The 21,080-nt window shown below is 41.4% G+C and overlaps 2 protein-coding genes across 2 annotated transcripts; both read left to right on the top strand.

Moving 5' to 3' along the window:
• Positions 1-2,405: 2,405 nt before the first annotated feature.
• On the top strand, positions 2,406-9,619 carry glp2r (glucagon-like peptide 2 receptor; the record flags this gene model as incomplete). The annotated part of the gene is made up of 13 exons (XM_080517021.1): positions 2,406-2,483; positions 4,531-4,627; positions 4,710-4,814; positions 5,778-5,899; positions 6,007-6,113; positions 7,365-7,521; positions 7,607-7,766; positions 8,143-8,203; positions 8,283-8,349; positions 8,551-8,639; positions 8,866-9,004; positions 9,074-9,115; positions 9,266-9,619. 13 exons carry the CDS (start codon positions 2,406-2,408, stop codon positions 9,617-9,619), a joined length of 1,578 nt encoding a protein of 525 aa, XP_080373147.1.
• Positions 9,620-11,696: 2,077 nt separating this feature from the next.
• Positions 11,697-14,337, top strand: pts (6-pyruvoyltetrahydropterin synthase). Its single transcript, XM_080517408.1, has 6 exons — positions 11,697-11,858; positions 12,719-12,798; positions 12,892-12,914; positions 13,223-13,279; positions 13,697-13,767; positions 13,864-14,337. The coding sequence occupies exons 1-6, from the start codon at positions 11,758-11,760 to the stop codon at positions 13,985-13,987; spliced, it is 456 nt and encodes a 151-aa protein (XP_080373534.1). The 5' UTR covers positions 11,697-11,757; the 3' UTR covers positions 13,988-14,337.
• The last annotated feature ends 6,743 nt before the right edge of the window (positions 14,338-21,080 follow it).

The following is a 21,080-nucleotide window of genomic DNA, read 5'->3' as shown; positions in this document are numbered from 1 at the left end:
ACTGTTTGTTTGTTTGTTTGTTTTGTGCATTTTCTTCTTTGTTGATGTGCTCTCAAAAATTGTTTGTTGAGTTACTGTAATGTAATCAAGCCACAAATTTCCCTCTATTCAGACTAAGTTGATTGAGTCCATTTGAATTATGTTATTGAACAACATGTATTAAAATGAACCATTTAACTAAGATAAAGTCAATACGCTCATATTAATCAAATATATTTATGATGTGTAAACTAAACAACTGCCTTAGTTGATTTTTTTGTGTGTTTTTTGCCTTGACTAGCATGTACACATGCAACACTTCAGAAGAGGAGCAGTTTGGTGACTATTTTTGGACTTTTTCTTTTCTTGATTTTTGCACTTTTAACTTCTCTGTAGCCACCAATCACAATCAGCAGTGCAGCCAATCAATTAAAGTTGCACTTTTTTAAGAAAGTATTTAACATGCTGTCATTCTGGGTTTGCAGAGCTCGAATGCTCGGGGCACAGAAGCATAATCTACCATCAGTGTTTTTGCATATTGCCCATGTTGGTGTCACAATAACATTAAATTTGAATCCAAAGAAAATGTTTGATATATGCTATCTCCTCACTGCGGGCACATGAGCCCGTTGCGGCTGTATATCGTCATACTTACGGAGCTGGAAAAGAATTGAATTCAACCTCGACTTTCCAACATCACAGTCACAAATAATGGCATAGCCTGCTCTCTATGAGCTCCCGAAACACAATCAGCCTTTATATATTTTCCCCGCAATGGATTCTGTCACATTCATACCACAGGGACCTTGGAAAGCTTTATCGTCATGTAATAAAAACACAATTACAATTCCACATGATGCATCTGGGAGGTTTCTTCCCTCGATTCCAAGCAGATGAGTATCTCCGTTTATTTCTCTTCATATTACCTCATTTGTTATCCAGGATTTGTACTCGGTCCTATTTCAATGCTACATTTAAGGAAAGGAGATTTCGCTTTTAAAACGCAGTACGTTTAATTAGCTCTCGACTCATTTTTGATATATTTTTTCTAAATTACAAACTTAAATATCCTCAGACTGGCCTATTTTTCAAGTTTTTCCAACTTTTTTGTGGAATTAAAGATATGTAGCTTCAATGAAGTGTACAGCAGGAAACATGTGAGTGAGAGACCTGCCTCTTTATTTTCTTTAGTTCCAGATCTCTGTTTTATACATGCGTTTTGGTGTGTAAGAGTACTTAATTAAAGTTATTTACAAAGAGTCAATACAAAAATGTCAATGTCGATAACATAAATGACAGTTGATGAAAGCCTGACCAAATCCTAAACTGAATAATAATAATAATACTACTAATAATAATAATAATGTAACAAATATTAAGAAGCTCAATGGACAACCAAGAATTGCTGCTTGGCATAAGACAATGGTTTGATGAGGTGCAGTTTTGTTGACAACTTATTTCTCAAAAAGTACAAAAATTCAACTTGTTTTGCCCCTTAAATTACTTTTTTTTTTTTTTTTAACAAAATTGAGTTATTATAGTTTTGCTGCACAAGACACCCAAAACAAATTCCATTCACACTGAACGTACCCGGCAAACAAACATACCTGGTAACTTGTGATTGTGAATACTGCCACATGGTTTGGTATTGAGACATACCTGACACGCGGCAGGAGGCTTGCGCGAGATGCTGTGGCTCTTTACACTCTCATTCAGTGGCCTGTGTTTGGGTTCCGCGTCCTTAGTTTACACTAGATCCCCATTAGTGTCAGAAATGCGGAGTGATGCCCAGTTACTGTGTGAGAGCTAGACTGAATCTCTGTGTTGACACTACAGGTGCTTGTTGCTGTTGTGTGTGTTGGCAATTATCATTTTTAATGCCTGAGAGTGTGTGTGTGTGTTTGCCGGTCATCAGTGTTGCCCATTTGCTCTCTGGTCTGATCGGTTTTCCCAGACAACAAAGTCAGTCCACTTATGTGGCCACGCTCTTCCCGGCGGGTCTTATCTTGATTGGTGAGGGGGGAGGACGGAGTGGGAGAGGCGATCCCGCGGTGAGGCTCCACAGGCGCTCTCAGTCTCAGTGTCTATAGGGAGCGCAGACGGACCCACCCTTTTCACTTCTGAACATGTCTCCAGAGAGGGATGAAGACTCCCCCACCTATGACTTGAAGAGATCAAGAGTTTTCTTTCATTTCGTTGCATTCAGCAGCATGGACTCTCGTCAACTCTACTAAAGGAAGAAGGATTTTAACGATTGATGGAAGCGTGACAACAGCTTCTTGCAGGTCGGGCAAATCATCTCACGATTCTTTGTGGAAGTGGGAGAGCGGGAGGCCAAGTTCGGAGGGAGTGAAGGCGAGGCCTGGAGAGTCTGAGGCAGAGGCATGAAGAAGCGCAGCAGGGACCCGATGTGATCGCACAGCATCATGCCAACTCTGCTGCCCAGCTGGCGGAAGAGGACCAAGCTGTTGCTCGTGGTCTTCTTCCTTCCTCTGAACCACCAGGTAAACGCACGAACCACAAGACAACGTTCATGGCTAGAAAGTGTTGCTCCCTTCAGATCTCCTGAATTTAGAAAAGTTTCAATGTAAAGAAGAACTTTCCTGAGCTATTGAACCATAATCCCAGGGAGGAATCCTTCCTGGGATTTAGATTATGGTTGAAGATGCGATGTGTTCCAGTAAAAAAAAAAATCCGACAGACTGTTGACTTTGGACACATAAATTCCACAGTCAGTGGCAGATGCATGTGTCTTTTTCCACCCTGGACACACTGCTTTTTTTTTTTTTTTTTGGTTGTTGCTGCATTTGCCTGCTTAAAGTAGAGACTCAAGCTCAAACGACAACCTCACATCTGCTCTTGGGGATTTTCCACCAGGGGTTGAGGAAGAAAAAGCAAGCTCAGGGTTAGTAATCATTTTAGTGCACGCTCATGTTCATCTTGTTGGGGGAATTGTATTGAGTCAATGCACTGCTGCAGGTTTCGCCTCACAAGGGGGTAACAAGACAGATAGGGGCAGGGACGAACTCGGGTCTCGAGTGAATTGATCAACCTGCTCGTTGGAGAAATTCCTGTGCGACACAGGTATTGGGGGGGCGGAGGTGGGGAACTGGCAGGGTTGGAGGAGCCGCAGGGTCTCGGCGTCTCAGTGAAGCGTGACGACCGGGTTTATTAGTTGAACCAATCTTTTTTTTTTTTGTTGCCCCAACTGTAAACGAAGGAGGTGATGACAGACAAGGGCCTCCTCTGATAACCTTAAACACTGAGACGCCTCAGTGAAGACAGCAAATGTAGGAGGATTGAGGAGAATTTACAAGCCACCTATCGGCCCCCTCCACCCCCGCTGTTCATTTCTCTGAGACAAGAATAAATACAGGCGCGTTTTCACTGCTGCTGTAACGCAGCGAGGCGGCTTGATAAATCAACTGGAACAATTGCAGATTAAGCTCAGGTAAAAACAAATAGTGCTCATGATAAAACAGTGCCCCCATGTGGATGCGCACCGATACTGCAATATAAACCTTGCACAGAAAAGATAGATGCTGTGCATTGGTTTCATAGTATAATCTGTATAGATATATCATTATTGAATTTTATATATTTATTATTGTAAATTTAGTAAAAAAATTAAAAGTAAAAAATCTTTCATCGGAACTTCCACCACTTTTGTAATTATAACGTGTCTCTGTAATATTTTGGAATTTTGAGTCTTTAGGCTGCGATGTGAGGACTCAATATTTATAGGAAAAGAATGTCCTTTATTTTTGACAATTGAAATTGAGAGAGAAAAGTTGACCAAACCATAACACTCAAGGTTTTCCTAACTTAATGAGGTTATCATCACCCAACATGTTTGTTTTGGGGGGGGCACTGGTTTTGTTTGAAAGACTTTTTATTGTTGTAGTTTTCCCTGAGTCCAGCGACAGGTAATTATTATCAGTGATAGTCTCATATGACCACTTTTGTAAGTAACAAGTAATCTCATGCATTACTACTGGCAAAACCAATTGTCATTTCTATGTTGAGACGTTGGTGGTTGTTGTAACTCAAACATAACTTAGTCACTCTCAAAAACAAGTAATCAGTAAAGTAAATATGTTACTTTTTAAACAAGTAATTAATAAAATAATGAGAAATTAATGTTTATTTATCCAGTGTTTCATTAATTGTCCTTAATTGCTGTAAGAGGGAACCTTTTCTTTATTGTTGTTGTTCCTATTGTGATTCATGCTGTGAGTGCAAATAATTTGAAACATGTCTTATAGAATAACAAAGTAAAAAAAACTTAAACTACATAAAGTGGGAAATAATGTTAGTCATGACTTCATGTTAAAGATGTTTATGTATCATTGCGAAGGCTTCATCACCAGATGGTTAAATTATGATTGAGGACAGGGATTAATTAAAAAAAAATATGCAGTATGTTTGCTCATTTCAGGACAATAGTTGATTTTATGTGTAAACAACATGGCTAACAATCAACCAGCCAGGGCACTTCTTGGAGTTATTTCCATTTATTAACCTTTGTCTCGTATTTTTCTGAACCAACAGGTTAAAGGTTCGTTGCTGGAGAGTCTGATCGCTCTACGGATTGAATACTGGGAGAACTGTAACAGAACTCTGGCAGGAAACGCACTCCTCAAAACTGGTGAGCCTCCAACCATTCTTCATTTACCTCATTATGTTAGGTGTTTTTTTTTTTTTTTTTTAATACTTGTTTATAATCACAGGAAACTACTGCAAAGGAATTTTTGACATGTATGCCTGTTGGCCTCATTCCCCTCTGGGGAATGTGTCTGTCCCCTGTCCCCCGTACCTGCCGTGGATCAGCGAGGGTAACGTACAACTGCAGATACTCTTTTTATTTGGTCAATTCATTCATTTCAAGGGAGACAATCAGCATGTTTGTCACAAGACCGGCTGCTATACCAGCTCATCAAAGGAGCGAGTGTTGAAAACCAAACATTTATTTACAGTCACACTGTATAATCTAATGTTAAACAGCAGCGTGCTGTTTGCAATAACTTCCTATAAATATTTATCTGCTGATCTCAGTGATGTTGGTGGGCCCATTGCCCACACTCGACTTCCTCTACAACCGTTGGACGGGTTGGTTCGAGTTCCAAAGCTCCTCGGCTTGTTTTGTAAAAATTGGACATTTACATCCTAAAGTTTTATCATCCATCGACAGTGAAGAAAGTAATAAACGGCAAAAATATGTATTCTTGTCACACAGTTGCTGTAGACCTTCTCTTAGGCATAAAACCCATTCTATTTCTACACTTAAAATTAACATTTTGGTTGCCATGTATCTAAAAAAAACATTAAGTGTTCTTGATGGCACATGGTTGCTGTTATTTTAGGGGAAAATACCATCATAAGAGTAGTTTTGTACATTTTCTTATTGGTGTACCAATGTTGATGCTTGAAATTAATTTGTGATGAATAAAAAAAATTTTTAATACATAAAGTCGCAAAATAAAACAACCTACCTATCATGTTAGCTTTTGTGGCTATATGACGTTCATAATTAGCCATTACATCACTTTGCAAGCTGCTCCTGTTAAGCTATTTAAAACATCTAATGCCTTCATCCAGCTAACACCAGCCCTCATGAAATGGTTTATATTCATAACTTCCCCATAAAGTTTCAATTATATACCGTTTATGTGCAGAAAAAAGCTCTTATACAGCATCCATATCTGGATTTTGGATGCAGAGTAATGCATAGCTCAGCCTCTGCTTCTCAAAAAAAAAAGGAAACCGTGCATATCGATGTATCTTTCAATTACCTGCAGACAGCACCAGGAGGATGCACCGACAATGTCTGGAAAATGGGAAATGGCGACAGGTGGAGAACTCGTCCGAGCCCTGGAGGGACGATTCCGAGTGTGTGGAGCACCATTATTTTAAAGACAAGGTGAGGAAGACACATTCATATTCTGTGAGAAAAAAAAAACAAGAAAGTGTTATATTTGTAATCACAAACATTGAATGGTTATTAATGTCTTCATCGATTGTGTCCAGGAGGATGAGATGCTCCGGCAGACAGCCCTCAGGCTCATCTCTGTCATTGGCTACTCGCTGTCCCTGTTCTCCCTCACACTGGCCACTCTTCTGATGGGCATGCTGAGGTCAGTTTCCAGGAGGAAGGAGGGTTTTTGACCTGGCCACATATTGTGCATTGTGTTGCGTTTGCATCTTTTCCCCCTACATTTTTTTAAATCTATAAGGTGACTCAACACAGTCGCCTTATTAAATCTCCACTCGGCCATTTGAACTCCATCTAACATAGAGTTACTATCGGTCGGCTAATTGATTGCCATTGCATTTACTGATGATTCCACCACTGGTCAGCTAAATAAAACTCTTAAAAATGTCTCAGGATTTGATAGATTAATTCATATTGTTTAAAAAGACTTCAAACTCACCATTGGTTATATGACTTTAATACCAAAGAGCTGACTGATTGCACCACATGACAGGTTGATGAACTTATTATTGGTTAGATAAATCATAGCCACAGGCGTCAGTGAGGATTGCACCATTGGCTGATGAACCCATCACTAGTGAGCTGAACGATGGCTGAAGATCCAGCCTTTGGTCACTTAGATGAATGACTCAGCAGTCAATGACGAACTTACCATTGGGCAGCTGAATGAATGTCAAAAGACTGATTGATGGACTCATCGTTGGCTCGCTAAATATTTGCCAATGAGCGGACTGATGAACTCATTATTGGTTGCTTTATCTGATGTCATGGAAGTAGAAGACTAATCCACCATTGGTGAGATTAATGAACGCCTTAGAAGGAACTCAACAGTGGTGAGCCGAGTGAATGTCATAGAATTAGCTGATGAACCCACCATTGTTTGATAAACTAATGAGTCATTGATTGGTCAGCTGAACAATTACCACAGGGTTGCTGTTGATCTTGTTTCCTTTTTTTTCCATGTTGGGAGGAAAGGAGATAGCAGTGCTCATTTGCATTTTAAGAGATTAAAAAAAAAAAATTTTTTTCAATTTGTTCAACCTTTACATGGAAGCTCAGCGAATGTCTTCCACTAATATTCACTGAGCGTGTCCTCGAGGTCTAATTAACATGCTCAATGGTATCCCAGCAAAAGGCAAAGACTTCGCAAAATAGACCCCTGACATTTATTTTCCTTGTTACGATCCAGCTCCCATTAGTCATTGTGATAAACAGGCAGTGAGGCATGGAGCTTTTTACGAGGTTGAACTACAATGCTGTCCGGCACGATTCGGACATGAGGAAGGCCCACTGAATAGATGATCAGTCACTGCTTATGACATTATAAACAATTATTTGATCAGGGACAACGGATCAATGGCTTCTTCACGCTGTTCCTGTATCTCCTTACCAGGAAGCTCCACTGCACCAGGAACTACATTCACATGAATCTGTTTGTGTCGTTCATCCTGAGAGCCTCAGCCGTCATTTCCAAGGAGATCATCTTGTACATTATGTACTCCGACCTGCCCAAGGACGACCCCGGGTGGAGCTCCTACTCCAGCTCTGCTGTACGATCTGAACTCACCTCTGACGTGGCCGGTGGGTACGACCCCACGTTTGATCCGTCTGAACTGTGATTTCCACCCCCTACAGATTGCGATGATGTGCAAACTCTCCAAAGTCTGCATGGAGTACTTTGTGGCCTGTAACTACTTCTGGCTTTTGGTGGAAGCGATCTTCCTTCACACGCTGCTCTTCACCGCCGTGCTGACCAAGAGGCGTCTGCTGAAGAACTACATGCTGCTGGGATGGGGTGAGTCATCCACAAAGGGTCAGAGCGCCTTCTTGGTAACATTAGTCAATCTTATGCTGCTTTCCAGTTGATTCCAATGCTCTGAATTCTTAATTAGCTTCCATAAATCACAGAGTACTTTTTGACATTTTATTCACAGTAACTTGGCACTGTCATGAACTTAATTTATCCAGACCAGTAACAGTAACATAAAACAATCCGATATGCTGCCAATTTTGATGAGAAGCAGCCTATTGTTTGGCCAATATTGAGTTAAACTTGTCGTTTGTCCCTTCACAATAGTCAAATGTTTTTATGTAGCCCTTCAGGAAAAAGAATTGCCCTCTCCTGGCCTAAAAAAAGTCGATAATTAGCACTAACTGCTAACACTTTCCAGGAACTCCAGTCCTCTTTGTGGTACCGTGGACTGTGGTTAAGATTTTATATGAAAACACAGAGTAAGTGTCTGAATTATTGATTAACTCTGAGAACATTCCTCACTTGTGCTTGACTCTCTGAACTTCTTTTGTCCATCAGATGCTGGTCGATCGTGAACCGAGGGTTCTGGTGGATAATCAGAGGCCCGATCACTCTGGCGGTGCTGGTGAGTTCCGTCCTTTTCCCAGAACTGCAGCTGATCTGCGCTTGTCTACAAGGCAACATGTTGCTCCTGTGATTCCCCGCTTTGGCTGAATTTCACGCCCCGTTCAGTGGTTTCAGTCTTGTGCCGCCATGTGACATCGAAGCTGCTGAAATAATCACGAGTGGGATTTGACGCTTCACCCGATCTTCCTCCCATCTGCAGGTCATTTTCTTCATATTCATCAAGATCCTCATGCTGCTTCTGTCCAAGCTGAAGGCAGACCAGGTGAAGTTCACCGACTACAGATACAGGTACCTGGGACTGTTCTTGGCTTCAGGTCCAAATGTCAGGACCTTGAGATGTGTTGTACACGTTTTAGCCGTACAGCATTTAAATGTCAATCGCTTACTGTGTACAGAGTCAATTTAAATGTCAGCCCCATAAGCACTGCTTATAAATGTCACAATATGAGAGCATACATTTCTAAAACTTTCCCGAGCAACTGTTTCTTTTCTTTTCGACGTTTCTTTTCTTCAGCTTGGCCCGAGCGACGCTGGTGCTGATTCCTCTGCTGGGAATCCACGAGGTGGTCTTCACTGTACTGGTTGACGAGTGTGTGGAGGGCAGCAGTCGCTACGCTAAGAACTTCATCAACCTCACCCTCAGCTCCTTCCAGGTAACTCAGGGACTTTAGGGAGCAGCTCCCATCCTGCAGCCCCGTAATGATTTGTTTGGTCTTTTTTAGGGATTCTTGGTTGCTGTGCTGTACTGCTTTGCTAACGGAGAGGTACGTAGTTAGAATTAGTGCTGTTCCAGTTTGACGGTTTTAGTTCAGTGTTGGAATGTTGGTCCTTAACCTTCAGTCATTAAAAAAGGTTGATGTGATGAAAATGAAGCGATGCAAAGACAATTGTTCTGGTCGTCTGTGTTCCTTCAGGTCCAAGCTGAACTGAAGAAGCGCTGGCAGCTTTTCCTGTTCACCAACCACTTCAAGGTCCGGAGCTGCTTCCAGGGCGCCCCCCTCAAACACCTGTGGAAATGCACCCAGGGGCCCCAACCTCGGGGCTCCCGGCAGAGCGAGTCCTATGACGAGGGCGCCACATCCTCCACCAATCCCAACCTGCTAAAGGTGGCTGTGCACGGACCGGGCCGGGCAATCGGACCGGGTCGGGCCAAAGGCTCCCATCCAGCAGGGCTGGACTTCCTCACCAGGAAGAGTCTGTCCAGCAGCGACGGAGAGATGACGCTCGGGGAGACAATGGAGGAGATTCTGGAAGAGAGCGAATTCTGAGCCCAGACGTCCGGTTCAGCAAAAGAGACCAACCAGAGATACGATCTTCCAAGACTTCAAGGTTCTGCCACATGGAGAGGAGATCAAGAAAGTGAAAACATTTTGACCCAGGAGGAAAGCATCTTCCCACTGTTGACAGGAGTCTTCATTCATTGGGAATATTTTGTCTGGAACATTTAAAAAAAACTATGTCCAAGAACATTTTCTGGAATTTTGTCAGAAAAACTGAAAAGCAGAATTTTGATAACTTCACGAAATATTTCCCAACTTGGAAAATGATCTCCAGTCTATCAAAGGGGTCTGCAACCCACAGCTCTCTGTACATGAACTGGTGGATTTCATTAGCCTTGGTGTCAAAGAGACTGCTATCTCTTGGATAACAAGGGCTAAAAAGAGTACAGCACCTAATGTGGCTAATAATATCTAAAATGGCTGAAACCATTAGTCAAATTGGATAAAGAAGCTAAAACTGCTCCACAAACTAAAAAGGTTCAAATGGCTTAAATCAACTACAAAATGTAAAACTTCTTAAAAGAAAAAAGTAAACTGACTCAAATCGGTTGTCCTAACCCCAGAAAATTTAAAAATGCTAAAGAAAGAAAGGACTAAAACCATTAAAGTGGCTATAATATCTGAAATCACAGAGGAAAGTAAAAACAACAGAACATGCTACAATTCCTAAAACTGACAAAAAGGTGCAATTCTGAAATAGTTTTTAAAAAAGTGAAAGCTGAAATTGCTGAAATCAGTTAGAAAAGGGACAATGGCTAGAATTGAAATAAATAATCTGAATCGGTAAATCTGGCAAATCTAAAATCAAACCTGTAAATTGCAAAAACAAGGTTAAATGGTTTAAAAAAAAAAGGGTTATTTGACTAAAAAAAAGGTAACATCCCCAAAAATAAGTAAGTATGGTGAATTCATTTGAAAAGGCTAATAAAGATAATAACAACTTACAACATCAAAAAAAACAGCAATGTACAAACGAATGTAATACAATATCTCCTATTATTTCTGTATGTGTATTAAAATCTTTCTTCATTTTAAAAGTTGAATATCAGAAGCTTTGTGAAGTAATTCTAATCTTTATTCCATTAAAAGTGACTAAAACATGTGTTTTGATCAACAAGGTCACAGACCCCTGAATGGACCATCACATTTAGATGTATTTAATTGTATATAACAGATTCAAGCTGTATAATATTATGTTGCAAATGTTTACACGAGTTCCTTCATATGACGTCCACTCCTGGTATTTATATGAACCTCATCCTACATTTTATTTACTGTGTAAAGTTTCGTCTTTTACTCCGTCAGGTCGGTTCAAAATGGTTCTGAATATCAATCCGACATGTCGGGATTGAGTCGCGTGTATAAATACAAAGTATTTGTATTTCCATGTTTTGTCTGCTCTGGTGAAGCTTCGGATGTTTCTGAAGAGGTTCTTATAAAGGTGAAAGTATATCGGATGATTTCTACGTGCATTAATAAAACAAAATGATTCCACTTCCTGCTCCTCCGACTAACTATGGGAAAGTTTTCTGTTGTTTTGTTTAGCTTCCACCACCTTGCTGAAAGCGCTGACTGTGCTGTGGCACCTGATGCATAACAAGGCCACCGATTGGCTGATGGCTTCTTCTCATGCTGTGGCTCATTACTGCTACCCCGTGGAAGCTGGCAGAACTGTTCCGTTGAATTTTTTGTTTTTTAAACGGGCCACTTACAGTAAAAATTAATTTTATTTTAGACAAATTAGTTAACATTTTAATAATCTATTTTAACAAATTAGTTACAGTATTTCAGTTGTAATAAAAACTAAAATAAATAATCCAAAAACTGTTAACTGAACATACAATATTTAGTAGTAATTATGGTATTTACTAAGATAAATTAGAAAAAAAGGCACCAAAGGGTGAATACACTGTCATATTCACAGACAGAGAGAGAGAGAGAGAGAGAGAGAGAGAGAGAGAGAGAGAGAGAGAGAGAGAGAGAGAGAGAGAGAGAGGTCACGTGACTAACCTGAGCCAGTCACCGGGCCGCGGTCCATTACTGGGGTTGGTGACCGGAGCTTTCATCCCCCCTGTACGGCGTGTAGGTTTATCTCCCCTCGGTCTCCTTCGCCTCTCTCCGTCATCATGTCCGGGTCCAGCGGAAGCAACAGCACCGGAGGGGCCCGAGAACGCGTCGGCTACATCACCCGCGTCCAGAGCTTCAGCGCCTGCCACCGGCTCCACAGGTACTGCGGCCTCTCGCGAGCGCCTGCCGCCCCTCGGTGCGCTCCGGCCGGCCTGGGGAGTCCGCAAGCTGCGGGGAGGGAGACGTGATGCGTTCAGGGACCGTTTCGACTGAGCTGACTCAAACGATCCGCCGCTGGGCGCAGTTAAGGCGGGCACAAAGTTTAAAAATGTATGGTTCCTGAATTCACACATTGTATCCAGCCTGTTCAGTTAGTTATGATTCGATGGGATTTATAGTTTTTAAAGGCTTAGAAGGGACTCCATGATGCTGCATTCAAGTGCACGCAGCAATGTAGGGAAAAAAGATTTCCGTAATGGTTTACTGAAAAACCTAAATATAATACTTATAAAATATAAAACAAATATTTCTAGCACTAATTCTCTCGCTTAACACCTTCATTAGCACTAATTCATAACATCATTTGACATTAAAATAACTTATTTCTAAAATAGGGATTATACTATATTGCTAACATTAATTTACCTTACTTATCAAACATTTCAGATAAAACCTGTAACTAAACGTTATTTCTGTGCTATTATTATGCTATTATTGCAGCAAATGTCATACCAGTGAAAAACGTGATTATTAAGAAACATCTCATTTTGAGCTCCTGGTTCTTTGTACCCTCAGCGCTCATGCTCATCCCACAAATGCACTAATAGGGGAATAAATTGACTTTCCACTAGTATCTGATATATTTCAAGACGCAGTCTTACAATCAAGAAATAATATATGGAATGGAAATTTCTAAATGGTTTGTGTTTATATCTGATGTCCCTGAAGGCAGCACAAACTATATTTTGCTTATATCACTTTCTGTGTGTGTGCGTGTGCGTGTGTGTGTTTGTGTTTCAGCATTCGCTTGAGCAATGTAGAGAATCAACAAGTATTTGGAAAGTGCAACAATCCAAATGGACACGGTCACAACTACAAAGGTTTGTTCAGTCACGCCTACTCAAAAGTGGAAATTCCTGTTTCCACGTTCAGTGCTTCATTAAACCATAAACACTTCTATCTTCCCTCCACAGTGGAAGTAACCGTACGTGCAAAGGTAAAAAAAAAAAAAAAAAATCAAGTTAAGTCCTTTCTTTGCAACATACAACAATTATATGTAGTATAAAGTGCAGTGAAATGCTTTAGGTACATGTTCTGCACCAAAACAACTGTTTCTATAGGATAGAAGGATAAAAGTATAAATATAGAACACACAATAATGACAGTGGCACACTACATGACAGCATTAATAATAATAATAACAATAATAAAAGAAAATTAAGGCACACCAAAGATAAAAGATACATTTTGGTAAACATGCATCAGGCGTATGTTTAAGTTGGTGTCGTGTGATTCCTCCGACAGATCGACAGCGTCACCGGTATGGTCATGAACCTGACAGACATGAAGAGACACATTGAGGTAAGGTTAACCACTGCTGACTTACCAGATCTCTTGTAGTCCTGAACTATTTAGGTTGTCTTTGCTTTCCTGGAGGTTTAACTATGTTCTAAATCTTGCACACATTCCTAAAAAGCTTATCAATTACTTTGACCAGAACACAGATTAATTTAAAGATAAAGCTCATGGAGCTTGAAAGGTAGAAACAATTGACAATTCAGAACAAAATTGAAGAAGATAATATTCATGAAGAAATATTAGGAAGTGCAGCTTTTGAGGTGGATCTTGGAAAAATAGAGGCGTAATGAGTTTGGAATATGTGGAAACTGAAGCACTCTTACTTGAAACTTGTGCATTTTGTACTTTCATCGGTAAAAAGTGTAATAACTCGACTTTTTCATCAGAAATGAACAATATATTTTCCCCATCATTTGATAGGACGTCATTATGATTCCACTGGACCACAAAAACCTTGATAAAGACGTTCCTTACTTCGCCAATGTCGTCAGGTGTGTATCTATCTAACTGCTTTCACACCTTGCGCAGACGCCTTGCTGTGTTCTTGTTTGTTTTATCTGAAACTTCCATCTCCTCTTGCTTATTAGCACGACGGAGAACTTGGCCGTGTACATATGGGACAACATGGTGAAGGTTTTACCCGCCGACACCCTCTACGAGATCAAGATTCACGAGACGGATAAGAACATCATTGTTTATCGAGGGGAGTAGACGCCGGCGACTCGGCAGTTTGCTTTGGGGGCCCATCAAAGTGCCATTAATTCCTGTTTATTTAACGGCGCCGTTTACCTGCAGATGGCTGCAGAATAGTCAAGCTGCCACACCACGACGCAGACCAAAGAGCTTTTAAAAGCAAATGTTCAGCATTCCTAGAAAACGTTTGTATTTTTGTAACCTTGGAAGATTTTTTTTCCAGACCAGGAAACATTGAAATTAAGCTGAAATTCATCTCAACACTTTTTTTTTTTTTTTTTGAGAAGGTGAATGAATGATTTATTCTGTATCCTCATGTCAGATGCTGCTTTTTACCCCTCAACTGTTCCAGATATTGACTTGTTACAATAAAGTAGAAAGTGTTCTTTGCCTGCATATTTCACTCGCATGCCAACCTATCCTGTCCCTCGTGCAGTTTGTTCTCCACACTGCAGTTTTCAAAGGTTGCTGCATAGTTTAAGGTTATGGGGTTGCATCAGCAAAACATACTTAGACTTTTCCCCCAAAATGAACCTACATATATGAACAAACCTGTGGATCTTCAGTCCCTCTATAGTCACTCCCTAAAACTAAGAAAATGTTAATTGAGTACAAATTGTTTTTATTAAACTTTCAGATCATATTTTTTATTCAAAATTGTCTCGGCTGAAAATGGCTGAAGATGGTAAAACTGCTCGATTTTGCCAAGTACTGATAAAAGTTGTATCGACGTGGACATTTTTTTTTCTTCAAATATGACTAAAAACAGTCAAAAAAGGTTAAATGAAAATGGTTAAACATGCAAGTACAGCTAATTATTAGGAAATGCCCAGATGTATTAAATGGCTAAAATGGAAAAATCAATTTATAAAAAGGAAAACATTTTGAAACATGGTTAAGAAAGCAACAACCCCCCCACAAAGAACAAACATCGAAGCTATGAGACGTTAGAAATCCAGGCGGAAGCCTTTAGAGCAAGGTTCAGTTCAAAACTGGTAAAGACTAATCCAAACACACAAGGTCAAAACAAAAAAACACAGACTAAATGTGGATGATACACAGGAACACGAGAGGTGGGAGACGATGTGGCCTCGAGACGAGAGGAGAGAGGAGTTTAAGAATCGAGGAACGCAGCTGCAGCACATGAGCAGAATGGAAACGCAGGGAAAGATCATTGGATAATTGGAAACATGGAGGCGAGACTCACAGGAGCAAAGGGCAGGCAAACACACTTTTTTTTTTTTTTTTTTTTTTTTTTTTTTAGACCTGCCAGGACTTTAAAATACAACAGTGGACTTTATTTTTTAAATGCCTTTATTATGCAACAGGTACATTTGTAAAATAGGAAACAAAATCTGCTTCAGCAACGGTTTAACAGCACGTTAAAGAGTTAATTAAAGGAGGCACGGTAAAAAAAAAAAAAGTGTGTTGTGATCCGGTGCTGTTTAGGAAGTTACAACATTATTACACTCAGGAAACAGATGCGAATGAATATTTCGCCAGCAGATGGCGACATCTGACTTCCAGAAAAACTCCGGACTTCAACGCTCCACCATCACTCCACAGAACTAGTTGTTATACAAGTGAGCGTTTTGATCATTTTATGCATATTTTTAAAATCAGCACTGAATAAAAGCACTTTAAAGCTGCCAACTCATTACTCCATTTTGTGGACTGTCACTAATCGCATCTGTCTAAAAACGTGTCATGAAAACAAAATAAAACATTTAAAAGTCCCATGAATTTCTCCATGTCTAACAGCAGCCAGTAGTGGTAAAAAATTGTTTTTTCTGTGTGTAATGTGGCATCATTCTGTTGTCATACAGCGACATCTGGTGGTCACAGATAGTATTTAAAGGTATATTTGACATACAAAGGTGACTTATAGTTTGGAAAATACGCTGATCATGAAATAATGGCGATGAGTTGACGTATTTGATGGACGCAATATTATAAATATGTTGGAATTCTAAATATGTACAATATTTGGCCCCATTTAAAAAGTTTTTAAGGAAAATAAATGTATTCACATAAACATAAGAAATTGCTTAAAATCACATCATACCATTATATTCTCAATAATGAGTCAATAACAAAGAAAAATATAAAAATGTAATTATTCACATTTCATATCTCCATGTTATGCTGCACATTATTCTGGACAAATTCACTAAAAGTAGTAAAACACAAGGTTAGAGTGGATCGATATCCTCTCTGACGGTAGGGTGTTTCATAAATCATTCTTAATTGATTTAAAGAGTTTTATTGCACTTATTTTGGATGAAAAAACCTCTGTTACATACAATAAAATTTCCTGATCTATATAAAACATAAAATATTGCAAAATAAATTTAATATGACTATAACTTGTTCACGAGTGGGGGAAAGATGGAGCGTGAGATCGACAGGCGGATCGGTGCAGCGTCTGCAGTCATGCGGACGTTGTATCGGTCCGTCGTGGTGAAGAAGGAGCTGAGCCAAAAAGCGAAGCTCTCGATTTACCGGTCGATCTTCGTTCCTACCCTCACCTATGGTCTTGAACTATGGGTCATGACCGAAAGAACGAGATCTCGGATACAAGCGGCTGAAATGAGCTTCCTCCGTAGGGTGGCTGGGCGTACCCTTAGAGATAGGGTGAGGAGCTCAGTCACCAGGGAGGAGCTCGGAGTAGAGCCGCTGCTCCTCCACATCGAGAGGAGCCAGCTGAGGTGGCTCGGGCATCTATTTCGGATGCCCCCCGGACGCCTCCCGAGGGAGGTGTTTCGGGCATGTCCCTCCGGTAGGAGGCCTCGGGGCAGACCCAGGACACGCTGGAGGGACTATGTCTCGCGGCTGGCCTGGGAACGCCTTGGGGTGCCACCGGAGGAGCTGGAGGAAGTGTCTGGGGCGAGGGAAGTCTGGGCAACTCTGCTCGGACTGCTGCTTCCGCGACCCGGCCCCGGATAAAGCGGTAGCCAATGGATGGATGGATGGATGGATTTAATATGAGCATTTTCCTTAATTTAACTAATTTAAAAGTCTAAAAATTGTAAATATCTTAAGTCATTTTATGACAATGTATCATATTTCAGGATATAATAATTACATAATTATATATTCAGAATTGCTTGATGTAACAATTTAGATTGATGGAAGCAGAAGTTGTCCAACGAGTGAAAAGACAAAGAACAACTTGGTGAAATCATCGTTTCCCATAATTCCCAGCTATTTAAACACGTGTGTAACGCTCTCATTTGAAACACATTTCTGCTTTGATTTACGGGGATTATTCTCAGCGCCGTTAGCGGCCGACACTCACTCCGTCTTCCCGATAAACATCTGCAGTCTGATTCATTACCCAGAGTTCAGTGTGGCGCACATGGAACCGCTGTGACAAATTGCAAAGTAAACACAGCTTCTCGTGAAGAACCGTGGCGGCGGTGCGATGTTAGCAACGGGTCGTTTATTAGCCGTGAATAAATGTGATGTTCTCTTTAGTGTCACTGTTGAAGCTCCGACGTTTACGCGATGCTCCTCAAAGACGAAGTAGCAGAAAAAGCTAAGCTAACATGCTACTTCTTTTCATATATTTCCCCTGACAGACATGACAGAGGTTTGGATCACCCATCAAATATCAATGTGAGATAATCAGGACATGCTATCTTACGCCTTTTGTGACTTCAGACCACGACATGTGTAAAACTGTACGCGCATACATGCTGCACAACAAGGGGCCCCATTCTTTCTCCATTTTCCCCGTGCCAGAGTTATAATCTTCACGTCAAGATTTAGCCTCCAACCGAACCTTTAATTAATCAAATTCCACAAAAATGTGTCAGACTCCGGCGAGGCGAACCGTCGTGAACAAGCCGGAACAAGACGGCGGGGCCTCGTGCGATCTGCGGGGTCCGATTCCAGATCAGAACCGGCTCCGTTTGCCTCTTTCACCCCCCCCCCCCCCCCCCCCCCCCCCCCCCGCCTGATCGGCAGAAAGCCCTGGGACGCAGAGGTTCTTGGATCAGACACGAACACAACATATAAAACTATAATTACAGAGTAATAGAAGGCTGCTGGATTACTGCAATTAACAGGTAAAAGCCAGTAATTATCCTGCTGCCCTATGGAAAAGCATTTTTCTCTGCACTTTACGATGCTGAAATAACTTTCCTTTTATGTTCTGTGAGCAGCGACTCTCCTTCGCCGTTTTGTGTATTTTAGCCCATTGTAAGGCAGCAGAGTCGGATTACCTCCCCTAATTGAGTTGGTAAATGTGACCACACATATTAGGATTAAGTGGATTCTCTTTGCTCCTGCTGATGGATTGCAGGTAGTTTGTTTTTGTTTTTTTTGGGCTGTCTAGGCGAGGACTTCACTGTGTTTCTAGAAGAGTCGGTTGTTTTCTCAATCTGTTGAAGGTGCGACTGATCGCAAAATCAAGCAACTGGAAAATAGTTCCACTCAAATTTATATATATATATATATTCCTTTCGGGATACCTCATGCCGCTGTTGCGTGTCTCCAGGCACTTCGTTCGGCCATATTTGCAACTTAAATTACTTTAATAGCCCAGAAAACAATAAAAGTGCCGTCAGCTGACAGTTCTCTACAGAGTTGAGGATGTTTGTTCGAATCCAGGTAGTCAGTAGTTGAATGCTGTTGGTTCATTTGAATCTGGGGGCGGGGCTTACCAAAGGTGAATTAGCAAGAGTCTTAGCAGGTTGATATACTTCATGGTGTTAATTAATCAGTTTTACCCCGTGATTTAGAAGGTTTTGGCCATTTCTACTGCTTTAGTTGTTTTGTTTTGTTTTCAAACTATTTTCTTAATTTCAGCGAGTCTAATGTTTTGTTGGCTTTTCATTTTTGCTTTTTTAGCAATTCTGTCCATTTTTGCCATTGTAGTTGTTTAAGTAATTAAGTGATTTTAACTTATTTTTTTCTTTTAAGCTTTTGTGTTAGGCCATTTCAAATCTTCATTTTAAAAGGCATTTTATCAGATTTTCAAATCACCATTTTAAAGCTTTTTTTTAATGTTGTGAAAATAGAGTACAACTCAGATACTAATGTTTGTGTCTTCACATGCTCACGGCAGTGTGTGTGTGTGTGTGTGTGTAATGCTGTCAGACGGCTTCAGGCAGGGATGACTGTATCTATCTTTGAGTGTGTGTGTGTGTGGGGGGGTATTCAAGCTCATTCCTGTTTTCGTTTTACCCCCCCACCACCACCACCACCCACTGCTCCACTCAGGCGTGACACACTTCTTCACGCACACACACACACTCCCACAGCTTGAAGAGAGGCGCTCATGCACACACTCGCTCCACTCACTCCCTGGAGCCCGCTCGGGTGAAGACGTCATGGGTCCTCCGTGAGCCTCGAGGATGGAGAAGAGAGTGTGTGTGATCCAGACCGACTTCCACCAGTACAGAGCCTCGGTCAGAAGACCCCCGGTAAGAAGAGCCGCTGACTCGGCACTCCTTAATTCCTCTCCTACGTCTTCCGTTGCTCTGTCAGACTGAGAGGCGCTCTGTCACTTCACTTCTGGGCATGCTGAGGGGCTCCTCCTCGAGGGAGGCCCACCCTCCAGAGAGAAGGGTGGGGCAGTCAGCAGGGGGCGCCACACATCTCCAGGTCCACGACGTAGGGCGTGGTTCAAGTAAAGCCTCTATGTTGTTCACCTTCTCTCTCTATATTGTCCCATTAATAACACAAAACGAGTTGAGGCTGGTGTCAAATAACAAGCAGTGCTGTAATGAGCAGATCCGGCGCAATTTCAAAGAGGCTTTCTGGAAAATGTGGAACCGAGGTAGTCGTGAGATTGTGTTTGAATCATTGTTTGCCGAATGTAGATGGTGGATGGATGGAAACCATAAACCAAAATGTGAGCAAACAAAAGTCAGAAATGTAATTTATGGTTCTGCATATGCAGAATTTGTGAAACTTCTCAGAAATGTGGAGACTTATTGTGGAAAATTTGTTATTTTTGTTTAGATTCAGAGAGGTCAACCTTAGCTGCAGTGGCAATGCTGAAACACAGGTTAGAAAGTTTGGTCTGATAACATAGTACTATAGGTAGTAAAAAGTAAGGTAATGCAAAGCATCCTTCCTCCTTTCATGAGTAACTGATTGCTGCTTTTCAAGTAACTCCTGTATTACTGACGACAGGCGACTGTGTGACAGTGGCCACAGGCATTTCCAATTGAAAACGTAAAACTTTCGGTGTCCGTTTACACGACAACGATCTTTGGAGCCCCTGGAAATTCAGCTTTTTGAAGAAAAAAAAACCAACAACCTCATGCTCATGTGCAGATCAGATCTTCTACGGACAAAGGCATGAAAAGCTCTGCGGTTTTCTGCCTCCATGATGCTGCGTACGGGTCGTCCGGTTCAAACCCAACACCGTTTCATCTTGAAATGGAGCTAAATTGAAAGGAATGCCGCTCACTTGACAGATAATACTGTTTTGGGTTTTCTGGGGGTCACTGTTGTCTGTGATGCGCCTGCACCACCATCCAGCTATGCCAGGTATTCCAGCCGAGCCCTATCAGGGTTATCTCCCCCCCCACGTGTAATTACACCACAACAATCATGTCATTGATATGATTTATAATCTGCTGTTATTGTGCCTGACCTGCTGTCAGTGGACCACAGGAGTTTAGATGAACTGCGAGGTGCTCGGGTGATCAAAGGCGTCCTCCCTGACCTGGATCCAGAGTTCAGCCAGAGGCCGTCATGCAGACTACCGTGCAGTCCGTTCGTGTGGGCGCAGCTCGCACGCCGAAGTCGGTGCAGTAGAAACGGCGAAAAGCTTCGACCCCGATGAAATCCATCCAGCCGGAGAGGTGTGGGGTCGACTCCACGCTTCGCTTGTGCAGTAACAGTCACTAAAGCTGAAGAATAATCAGCTGGAGGCCTTTAAACTCTTTCTCCTTCTCTTCTACTCAGTATTTGTATTTAAGACATGTCTGCATGTATGCAGATGACAGTATAGTATTCATTAATAAGTGTACACTTTGACAGCAACAACACCCACTGTGGTTTATGGACTCAGTATTTCGAATTAAACGATCGACTTGCACATGAGCGGAACAACTACTACCTGTGGTACAGTTGTGTAGTACTTTCAGAAGCT

Source organism: Blennius ocellaris, assembly GCF_963422515.1.
Source record: "Blennius ocellaris genome assembly, chromosome: 21".
NCBI classification, from domain to species: Eukaryota; Metazoa; Chordata; class Actinopteri; order Blenniiformes; family Blenniidae; genus Blennius; species Blennius ocellaris.
Note: the sequence above shows the minus strand (reverse complement) of the source record. Positions and strands in the feature narration are given on the sequence as shown.

Coding starts and splice junctions, on each gene's coding strand:
- pts (XM_080517408.1), top strand. CDS start 11,758: ATGTCCGGGTCCAGCGGAAGCAACAGCACCGGAGGGGCCCGAGAACGC. Junction 12,799..12,891: donor ACACGGTCACAACTACAAAG/GTTTGTTCAGTC, acceptor TTCCCTCCACAG/TGGAAGTAACCGTACGTGCA. Junction 13,768..13,863: donor TACTTCGCCAATGTCGTCAG/GTGTGTATCTAT, acceptor CTTGCTTATTAG/CACGACGGAGAACTTGGCCG.